General features: G+C 32.8%; 1 protein-coding gene across 1 annotated transcript in view; it reads right to left on the bottom strand.

Moving 5' to 3' along the window:
- Positions 1-3,871: 3,871 nt before the first annotated feature.
- Positions 3,872-12,138, bottom strand: part of LOC128882737 (uncharacterized) — an 83,092-nt gene continuing 74,825 nt past the window's right edge. Inside the window, exons 2-4 of the mRNA XM_054134466.1 lie at positions 10,193-10,380; positions 9,929-10,054; positions 3,872-9,629 (exon numbers count right to left, since the gene is read on the bottom strand). Coding sequence (XP_053990441.1) covers positions 7,762-9,629; positions 9,929-10,054; positions 10,193-10,361 — 2,163 coding nt within the window. The 5' untranslated portion in view covers positions 10,362-10,380 and the 3' untranslated portion in view covers positions 3,872-7,761. The remainder of the gene's footprint in view (positions 9,630-9,928; positions 10,055-10,192; positions 10,381-12,138) is intronic.

The raw sequence follows: 12,138 nt of genomic DNA, 5'->3' as shown, positions 1-12,138 counted from the left end.
AGCATAATTAGCGGTAATTCGTATCTTCGTGGGTTATCTAAACGAGTAAAGAACATCTAGTCGCGAGCACGTTATAACGCGCATTGTGTTTTGATCGCTGCTGGTTAACGCTTCGCGTCGAAGAGGTCGAGCCCATCGCGACCGCGTCAAGACTGTCCAAACATCGTTTCCAAAGTCGCTTTTGTGCGAATCGCGACGGAATTTGGCCTAACGTGAACGAAATTAACATGTGTTAGCGAAGACGTAGTTCTCGTGTCGGTTACCGGCCACCCCGGTGGCCTTAGACGCTACGGCAGCTCGGCAGCTTACACCGAATTTTGTAAAATCTCTTGCGTACAATATACTGTGTTATTTTAAATGAGTGGCGTTTCAATTCGCCCCGTCTTGCCGTGAGGACGGTTTTCCCGGGCTTCCTTTTCTCGGCAACGATTCACGCCTCTCTCCGCGATTTTGCATTCACACGCGCTCGCGTGTAGCGGAGTACAGTAATGCCTCGATAAATGCACAAGCTCGGATTGAAAGTGTGCATTTATCATGGAGATCCCACATCGTTTGATCTTATTTACGGCACAATTCAGCACAAATATAGCACATTACGGCACAAAAAAGAAAAACTGAAAATTCGAAAAGTGCGGGGCTATTAAAAATTTTGTTTTGTTCTATTATCTTGAGTACGCTTTAACTTACAAACTTGCTGTTTACGGCACAATTCAGCACAAATATAGCACAATACAGCACAAGAAAGCAAAACTCAAAATTCGAAAAGTGCGGAGCTAACTTCACACACATGACTAGCCGGGTATTATCGCAAGTTCATTCGAAACTTTTCTAAACTCGCTAAACGAAGAAAGACACCCCATTTCATTGGACGTAAAACAAAACAGGTTAGACAAGCGCTGTCAAGATCAGTACCAGGATCGGACTTCCCTACTGCGGTCGCGTCGGGGTTCTTATACGCGTTATCTCGCGTTTTCTCTTGTGAGCGCTGTCACCCTGCGGTCGCCACCTACCGGTCGGAGCGCGTACTCAGCTTCGTACTCATTCGTAACGAACGTTTCGTTACAAGCATACTAACCAATCGTACTTATACAATAATAAGGTAGATGTATTCATAGGACTAGATATCAAGGATATAACAACCGACATAGTTAAAACTAAACGACTGATCAAATTAATCATGAAACACTGCGACTCTAACAGCTATTTACAAGATGAAATGAAGAATGTTTTTTAGGTGTCTGCCTCCGATTGTTTTGATTTTTGGATATGTTTTGAAGGACCGAAAAATAAGATATACCTACTTTTTATTTTGTCCCCTTTTCATATTTAGGGGGTGAAACGATATAAAGTTTCAGCTGCAATAGGCTATCTCCAAAACTATCATAGATAGAAGAAATCTTTTTAAGAAAAAGTTTCATGGTTTTCTATCTGCATATAAAATCTGACCCAAAATTTTGTAAAAAAAATAATTTCTTTATAATAAAGAATTTGTTTCTAACATTATTTTAAAAGTAATCGCAGTTTATAGAATAATAAAAACGAACATATTTTTTTTTCTGAATCTATTGATGTATAACATGTACCTGATTATATATGTGTGTTGTTTGCGAAAAACAATAGCTATAACCTATAACAAATTTGACATGATCGCGACCCGGCGCGGCGTATCTGCGCGATAGATACAATACACCCCCGCTCAGAAGTATGTGGACACTAAATATCTAATAACAGTTGCAAATCTATTAATATCAATTGTATTAATTATCTTTCGATATGTTTATGTTGTATTAGCGAATATATTTTATTAATAGTCTTTCTTTAATATCACATGAGTAATGATAAAAACCTTTAGAGATAACTAGATAATATTATCATGTTTTTTTACCAAACTTGGATACTATTAATTTCTTCATTGTATCCGAAGTAATATCTCATTTATTTTGTAATATTTCGCCATAAATGTGTTTGATATATTGAACATTCTTTCTGAACTTTTCTATCTAAACGATCCCATAGTTCCACTCAAGAATTGAATATGGCAGTCGAAATATTTAAAACAATTAAATATTGTTAAATACACATCCAATATAGAATTTAGCAACAAAAGTTGTATAGTAATAATTTACGATGTATATTAATTATTCATTGGAAGTAGTACGTCACCACATATTTCTAAGCGAGGGTGTACGTGTAATATGTATACGCAAAAATATAAAAGACAATCATAGTACAAGATATATCAATAGATGCAGAAAAAAATGTATGTTCTTTGCTATTATACAAACTGCGATTACTTTTAAAATAATGTTATAAACAAATTATTTTTTACAAAATTTAAGGCCAGGTTTTATATGCAGATAGAAAAGCACGAAACTTTTTCTTAAAAGGTTTACTTCTATCTATGATAGTTTCGGAGATAGCCTATTGCAGCTGAAACTTTAGGGGGTCGTTTTACCTCCTAAATATGAAACAGGCGAAAATACAAAAATACGTATATTTTATTTTTCGCTCCTTCAAAACATACCCAAAAATCAAAACAATTGGAGGCGGATATCTAAAAAACATTCCTTGTGAGAGTCGAAGTGGTCGTAAAAAATTTAAATGCCTACTAATCTGTGAAACAATAATGCGACAAACTAACTTTTTTTATTGTTTAGTTTTTTTTAATACAAATTTCACTAACATATTGGTGAGGGTTTCCTGATTAAAATGAGACCAAACACGATATTGTTATGACAATTGGTTATGATACTAGGCTTGTAAATGTTTTCTTTTACTCTTTTTCGGCTGTCTGTTCCTATGCTCTGTCGACGTCGGCAAATGTAAGAATATTTCGACTTCAGTAAAATGGCAACAGCGCAGCGTGGGGAAAGGATAGACGCTGTTATGCCAGAATGACAACGTCGCAATGTATCGACATTCACGTTAGCAGTCGTCCTCAGTAACCGCCATCTCATACTGATTTCCTGAACTAAATTTGGTACGCGACTTGCTCTACCATTATCAACAAAATGGCGGAACTCGATTTTGGGAATGCCTTTACGATTTTTCGCTTTTTACGCCCAGTTTTGCCGATAATGTCACCTCGCTGCATTACCCGTGTCTATCCCCTTAACGCGACACCTTATATTTTTTAAATGCCACCTTATATTATTTTCTCGATACAAGATGAATTTATTTAATATTTTTCTATATCAATGTGGTTTGGTAAAAAATAACAACAGATCAGATCGTCTTATAACTTTGAAAACTCAAAATTTACATCTTAATACATATCTTTCAGAAATATGGGTTCAATTTACCGTTTAGTTTGTTAGATATGATCACTTGAATTTCGAGATTTTTCGTCGAATTTGACAGGAGGCTTATGGCAGCCGACGGAAAAAAAGAAACTTTGTAATGATACTTTAGTCTGTAAAAAAATTTGTACAAGGCAGATCGAAACCAAAAATGAATGGAAAGTAAATTAATAAATGTAGAATAACATATTTCAATTTTGCCAAACTTGCTCGTTTAGTACCAGAGCAATATGCATTAGAAAAAGAAGTCGAGTACGATATTTTTTCATGCAGATTTCTGTCTCGGGAACGTAACAACATCGCATATAAACATGGTTATATTTCATGATTGCTTTGAAACGTCAAAAAGAATTTGGAACGTCAATCTCTCACTCGTAACTTAACCTGACGAAAATTGAAATGCGAAGTTGCCTTATCCTCGATTTCACAACTCATACGCTGAATAAAATAATACTTAAAAACTAATTGCAACTGTAATTGTATCAATTACTACTTCTTTTTTTATTAAAAATCATAATCAAATAATAATTTAAGAATTTTATTACAAAATATATATCGTTATTAATACTTTCTATATTTGAGTTTTGTTTTGACTAGTACAGTTGGGAAAGGACCACTTTAAGAAGAAACATTTTTTTTTTAATGAATAATATCCCAAAATTTCTTTAAAAGCCCACTTTTGATATGAACAAGTACTATTTACATATTTTAGTTTTTACCTCGTATAAACTTCAACAAAAAATGTACATTTGGTTTCCTTTTTCTAAACGTAACTGTACGTATTTTGCGAATGCTTCATGGTCATGCGAAATTATACCGTGCAATAGCGTTCAACTTTTCCGTGTACCATTTTTTTTCTATTTTTAATCAAAAAAGCGACACAATCCATTTCAATTACGAGACTCGCCCTATATAATCCTGATACATGATGTCACAATAGGGAACGGAATGGAAACGGAAGAGGTAAATTTCGCTTTCGATAAATCAACGTATCCGAGAGACAATAGAAAAGTGCTTGATCCGCGTATAGATGACAGGTATTATTGGGTTGTCCTGAAAGTCAGTGACTTGCACTCAGTTATTTTGTGTGTCATACAGGGTGACACAGAATTTTCGTGAGAACCGGAAATGGAGTGTAGCTGAGAAAATTCTGAACAACAATTTCCGTTGTAAAAATGTCGTAAGGTGCTTCGTTTTTGAATTATTAACGAAAAACCATCGACCAATCTCAGCGCCCGAGTAGCGCGCGCTCAGTCGCGAGAGGAGGGGCCGGTGGCTGGCCCAATGGCTGACCCAATCGTCCTGCCTCGGGCCCGCCTCTCGCGCGCTATGATTGGTCGATGGTTTTTCGTTAATAATTCAAAAACGAAGCCCCATCCGACATTTCCGCAAAGGAAATTGTGGTTCAGAATCGTTTCAGCTACCTCTCACTACCGGTTCTTACACTAATTCTGGGACAGCCTGTATAAATAGACAAGCTAATTTCTTAGATGTTAATATTGTAACAGTAACGGAGCAAAATGAATCGTACGGAATTCGATAATGTAACATTAGACATAAAATAGTGTGTACGTATTACTTATTAATGAAATAGAAGAAGCTTTTGGGACAACCTAATATTAAAAAGACATGCAATCAGTGTAATAAGTATTCGTACCGGAACCATTTATTTTAAATGGGTTGCTGTACGAATACTTCTTATACTGACTGTACATATATCTCATACATCCCGAGATATTTAAACGACTGCCATTTTTTTGTCCTTCGGTTTACTCTTCCCACTTCTCTGCTTGAAAATATCGCTGAAGGAAAAAAAGCGCAATCACTAACAGATCTCATTTTCCGCTTTTATACGAATGCAACATGCCATTTTCCGTCCTATTTCTTTTCTTCTTCCATTTACCCGTTTCTCATTGTTTGCACGTCCATCCGCGCGCTGAGGGTTCCACACGGTCAACCTCGAAATCTCCAAGCTTTCGATACATCGATCGGCATTTTTTCCGTATTCCATTTTCGTAGAAAATTGCAACGACTTCTATTTGATCAACCTAGAGCTTTTCTTATGTTCGCCATTTGAATTATGCTCGTATTAAATTTTGCAAAAAATTTATTAGGATTTGAATTGTTTGCTGAACGATTTGTCTAACTTTAATAAAACTTGTTGAAATTTTCATTTAAATCCTCTTAATATTAGTATAAAAATGGAATCGTAGGAAAAAATATCAAACTAAGACAATTAAAATTTCTCATTGCGAAGCATTGAAAAACTATCTCAGGATGACCATCTCAACACGAAAATAAATAAAAACGTTTGTTATAATTGCTCATAAATAGAATTAACTTTTACTTACTGCTTTTAAATCCCTACTCAGAGCAAACAAATATCGAAATCAATTTATAGTAAGTAACAAAAAAAAAAGTATACAGTGTCAAAAATCGGTGCTAATAATAATGTATAGCGAAAAAAAATTTTTTTAATTATAAACATCGAAAAAAAAATAGTAATTATGGAAAGCCCACTACCGGACCGGGCTTTAAAGTTGCAGGATAGATAGAAGTTTAAAAAAGAAAATCGAAGGATGCACACAGTTTTAAAAACACGATTGAAAACTTAAAATTAAAAAATCTCGATTAGAAACGCTTTAAATATTTTTTTGTATTTTTTCTCTAAAGGCCATCTAAATACGAAAATTTTGAACAAGAAAACAATTGAATTTCGATCATTATTAAGAAAGTTATGAGTAAAAAAAAGAGCGGTTTTTTTAACAATTCGATATTTTTTGAACCAGTGATAAAAATAAACTCAAAATTTAAACTAAAAAATACCAAAAAATTAAGAAAATTACAAAAAAAAAATGTTTTCAAACCGTCCGATTTGGGGTGGAATGTCCCATATACTTTTGTTTCTTGTTTTACTTTTAATTTGGTTTGATTTTAATATCTTCAACAATATGGTGATGTTTATGCAAAAGTTCAAATTTTGTTAGCTCTTTTTCTCATATAAAACTACATACACTTTATGATGAAATGAAAAGAAGCGGAAAGGTATTTTTAAAGGAAATACGTTAATTTTGAAAAATGTCTCTCACAATGCTCATTTTCCAGAATATTTTTGAGCAATATACAATAAAATTCTAAGATACTAAGAAAATTAAAGTTTTCTTGTCTACATTTCTGTTCTGGGATAATAATATTCTCTTGTCTTCTTTGTTTGTATTTATCGAGATATCAATTTTTGTAAGAATAGTGAATGTGTGACATCGCCAAAACGATCGATACTCATAGACACATACATTTCTACACGTCGAAGGCACAGTTTTCTGTCCTTTCGATTGTTCCGGCGGCAGTCTTGTATCGTCTGTCCGCGTAAATGCACGCATTAAAGTCTATTTAGTTACCCATATCCGTAACGTGTCAATGCCGTATCCGTTCAGTTCCGTACAATTAGAAGTAGATATATCTTCCAATTTCATCAAACAAAAGTGAATAGATTTTATACTTCAATAATTTATAATGAAAACAAGCATGGGGATTGTCACATTACCTCATTGTCCTCTATTAATTACTGTAGACATGAATACAATTAAAGAAAATGTTGATAGTAATTCTGATTTTGACACAAATCTGCACAATTGTCAAAACCAAATTACAGGCTCATATCAATCCACAGTTTTATCCAACAGTTCTTAAATAGGACCAAATAGCTACATTAAGATATTCATTACATTCGACGTAAGTATAATATTCGTATGAGAATGTTTAAGTAGTAATATTAATTTAGAACATGCAAAGGTGAAGAAAAGTATTGCACAAGTTATTTATCAATAATTATTTATGAATCTTTAAACAATGATAAAAATAACAAAAAAATAAAGGAATACTACTACACAAGTACTATTAAAAAAAGTAAGCTTATAATACGATTAACACTAAATCTACTAACGTTAATTTGTAAAAAAAATTGATATCTCGATAAATACAAACAAAGAAGACAAGAGAATATTATTATCCCAGAACAGAAATGTAGACAAGAAAACTTTAATTTTCTTAGTATCTTAGAATTTTATTGTATATTGCTCAAAAATATTCTGGAAAATGAGCATTGTGAGAGACATTTTTCAAAATTAACGTATTTCCTTTAAAAATACCTTTCCGCTTCTTTTCATTTCATCATAAAGTGTATGTAGTTTTATATGAGAAAAAGAGCTAACAAAATTTGAACTTTTGCATAAACATCACCATATTGTTGAAGATATTAAAATCAAACCAACTATTTCTCTATCATGATGGGTAAAACACTTTTTTCAATTAAATCCAAAAATATTTTATGTGGAATTAAATTGAATAACGCATGAAATAATTGAATATAATTCATATATTGTATATGAAAACTGTGTATAAATGTTTGTAAACAGTCATTTAACCAGTCGTGGTAGGTTTAGTGCCAATCTTAAAGTGCATTCTAAGAAGAATGTTGGTAAGTAGGGAGCTGCTGATTTTGCAATATATACCTCTCTTCTAATTTGGTTATTAATGAAAAGATATTAGTCTTTACAAAATGTTGGTCTGCAGAGTTAAAAGTTTTAACACTTTGTGCCATTAGTGAGAAAAAGGTATCGATGGGATGAATGGCATTTTCTTCATTCTTATTCTGCGTTAAAAATTTTGTTATATTCTGTGGTGTGCTTTTTGTAGGTGCATTTTCTGTAGGCATTATCCTTTTACGCTTACACATTACTAGCTGAGTTAAAGGACTGTAATCTTCTATCATTGCTTTCTTTTCTGACTCAATTACATTTTTACTACTACTGATATCTTTAATACATTTAATATCTTCATCTGACTCCATAATTTCCTTTTTTTCTAGTTTTCTTTCATCATTATCACTACAAATATTTCTAAAATATTTATTGTTTTCATTTGCCTCTATAAATCTTCTTCTTCCTAGTTCTATAAAGTTATTAAAGCTACTGAAATCCTTTACGTCATCATTTATTTCCATAATTTCTTCTGTTTTTAGTTCTTGCAGATTATTAACATTTTCCATATTGATAGATTTAACATCTTCATTCGCTTCCATAGTTTTTCTTCTTTTTGGTTTATTTGGATTAACACTACTACTGATATCTTTAAAATATTCAGCATTTCCAACTACCTCTGTACTTTTTTCTCTTTTCGATTCTTTTACACTGTTATCATTGTGGATATCCTTACTAGGTTTAACATCTTCATCCAACTCTATTTTTTCTATTTTCGGTACAATTATATTATGACCACTACCAATATCTATGAAATATTTTACATCTTCATCCACTTTTATAATTTCTTTTCTTCTCGATTCTCTTAAATCATTATCAGAATTGGAAATCTGAAACCATGCATTTTCATTTGAGTTTATACTTTCTTTTCTTTTTGATATTCTCGTATTATTATTGCTACCAATATTCTTAAAACATTCAGCATTTCCAACTACCTCTGTACTTTTTTCTCTTTTCGATTCTTTTACACTGTTATCATTGTGGATATCCTTACTAGGTTTAACATCTTCATCCAACTCTATTTTTTCTATTTTTGGTACAATTATATTATGACCACTACCAATATCTATGAAATATTTTACATCTTCGTCCACTTTTATAATTTCTTTTCTTCTCGATTCTCTTAAATCATTATCAGAATTGGAAATCTGAAACCATGCACTTTCATTTAAATTTATACTTTCGTTTCTTTTTGATACTCTTGTACTATTATTACTACCAATATCCTTAAAACATTTAGCATTTTCTACTACCTCTGTATTTTTTTCTCTTTTTGATTCTCTTACACTATTATCATTGTGGATATCCTTAACAGATTTTACATCTCCATCTGTCTCTATTATTTCTTGTATTTTTTGTACTATTATATTATGATCACTACCGATATCCTTGACAAATTTTACATCTTCATCCACTTCCATAAATTCTTTTATTTTTTTTCTTTCTCTTAAATCGTTATTGTCACTTGAGTCCTTAAACCATTTGTTTTCATCCACCTTTATATTTTCTTTTTTTTTTAATACTTTCGTATTATTATTACCAGTGGTATCCTCAAAGTATTTAATGTCCATATCTGTGTTTATGATTTCATTTCTTTTCGATTTGTTTCCTCTTGATTTTTTCTTTTTTGCAGCTCCATATTTTCCATTTACAATAAATTTATTCATAAAAGACATATATTTTTCATAAACGCAGATACGTCTTCCACCTTTCGTGCTTACAGGTTGTTGTCCGTTGACATATCTGCGATAGTTTTGCTTTAAGCTTCTCCAGCGTTTACTACAGTTTGCACCTATAGAATAAAGTAAATATTTTGATGCACTACAAATTACACTTACAGTCTGCATTATATTGTTATAAATAAGATATTAATATGTGTAATTATTTTACTGTAAAATAAACAAAGATGATAATGAATTCTAAGACTATCATACAGTTCTTTATTACTTAATGCAAATAGTTTGCATTGATATCTCATTCATAATGAAATTATTAATGCTATGTTAACACTATAAATATTGAACTACATCACTTCTATGATTTTGTACTATCATAAATATTTGGAAGAAGCAAAACAATAAACTATCTCACTATTCTCATTCAATTCAATGCCAATAGTATGCCACCCGTCGTTTCTAAGAGTGGTGTCCCCATATTCTGGAATGTTGATGTCGTAGAGCTCAGGTTTACGCTTCACTAATTTGATTAGTAATTTATCTGTAGGAGAAAGACGACCCATTAATGTAGTTATTAGTAAATTACATTAATATAGCATTACTTTACATTAATATTAGTATAGTAATTTATATTACTAAATTACATTAATATTACATTAATAATATGAAAATAAAATACTTTTTTCATAGTCCCAACCGTGTGTTTTCTTATTATCTTCCATTGCAGATATTAATAAATAGATCCGTACAAATGATCGAAAACCATTACCGCTACAGTATCTACCTTTGGCGGGAAATTGTATACAGAACACGTGTAGAGCAGTGTAGAGACCTCTTTCATGAATCATAGAACAACCGCCAGATGGCCTGAAAGATCAAGATCGATTGTTTTCCATAAGTTATAGATCAATGATTAATTCGTATATTACATTACAATTAAGTTGTTAGATGGCGCATTTAAGGTTTTTTTTTTTAGTTTCACTAATTTATTTTAAGTGCTGTGACATGGATTCTCAAACATACAAAAAGTATGTTTGCTATCTTTATTTTATTGTTTATAAAGTTTTAAGGCCGAAATTGCAAAATCAGGTCTTGGAGTCGCATCCGCCAAAGTGTAATGAATATATTAAAACCAGAATTATTAGAAAATATTGGTTCTTTGCTTCGATATCCTGGAAAAAAAATCATGCTAGCCTAATCGTCCTGTCCTCGTCTCTCCTGCAATTTTTGTATCGCTCTCTCTGTCCTTATCCCGGAGTTTCCTACTTTTTCCGCAACTGTCGCTGAAGTCAACTCGGAGTTTGGCTCTGGGTCCTGCGCACCCTTAAGGGTTGCAACTCCGAGTTGACTTCAGCGACAGTTGCGGAGAAAGTAGGAAGCTCTGGGGCAAGGATAGATAGATCCTTGTCTCTCTAATGATGCTGTGACAGAGAGGGAGATACATCAATCGGAGGAGAGACAAAGACAGAATGATGTCAAACGTTTGCAATTTTCCAAATAGTTATTGTAATTTTATGAGGCGAGGAAGCGACCCTTCCGGCTGATTTTTTTTTTAAACTGTTCCTTATAAAATACCTTTGTGGGGGACAGTTACACATTTTGCAATTCGCTTTTGAAACGTGCTAAAAATACGTTTAAAGACAAGAAATTTGTTGTGGATCTTTTTCCAAAAATCTGTAACTGTCCCCCGCAACAGCATTTTACAAGGAACAGTTTGAAAAAAAAATCAAAAAGGTTGCTTCCTCGCCTCATAAAATTACATTGGTGGTGTCGCTACGATTGAGACGATTCATATGCCAACATGGCTGCCTCAATATCGTGCTTTCCACCGCAGCGCTGTCGTCGTCTTCCTTTCTGTTACCGTGTCGACCATCTAAACACGCTTTTCAACTTGGTTCGCAGGTATCTTAGTCGGGCCGGGTTTTTTCGCGCACGCGCAACGAACATAGCATCAATGAAGTATACGCACGACTAAAAAGGTGTATCTTAATTACCCCTGCATAATTTTACAAATATATTCATGATTTATGGACAAATGTAGGACAATATATAAAGACAATATATAATTATAGACAATATATAAATAATAAGGACAAATATATTCATGATTTTCGCGCTCATAGCCACAATAGCCATAGCATCCCACACCTGTTACCCTGGATACGACACTGTTGACGGTCATTCTGGCAGTACATGGGCGAAAAAACTTGGCCTGGCTGGTATCACTGATCGTAGTATCGTACATAAGATATCGCTAGTTCGATCCCAAGCTGCTGTGTATTTTTTTTATTCTTATTTTATACTTTGTTCGGTTGCCGAATATCTTGTATAATTTATAAAAAAAAATTTTTGATATAAGAGGTAATATGAAATATAAAATACAAACAAATAGCCGAATACTTTCCTATTTCGCTCTATGTATATCGTGTTTGGTCTCATTGTAATCATAAAAATCTTACAAATACACTGGAAAAAGTTAGATTTAAAAAAATTAATAAATAAAAAAGTTTTATTGTTACATTAGTATTGTCTCGCGCCCGCCGATATGTTTTGGTTCCTAGCTTCGTGCCTTGGATCTCTCTCTCTCTCTCTCTCTCTCTCTCTCTCTCTCTCTCTCTCTCTCTC

Source organism: Hylaeus volcanicus, unplaced genomic scaffold (assembly GCF_026283585.1).
Source record: "Hylaeus volcanicus isolate JK05 unplaced genomic scaffold, UHH_iyHylVolc1.0_haploid 12164, whole genome shotgun sequence".
NCBI lineage: Eukaryota > Metazoa > Arthropoda > Insecta > Hymenoptera > Colletidae > Hylaeus > Hylaeus volcanicus.
This window is presented reverse-complemented; position numbering and strand designations above follow the sequence as displayed.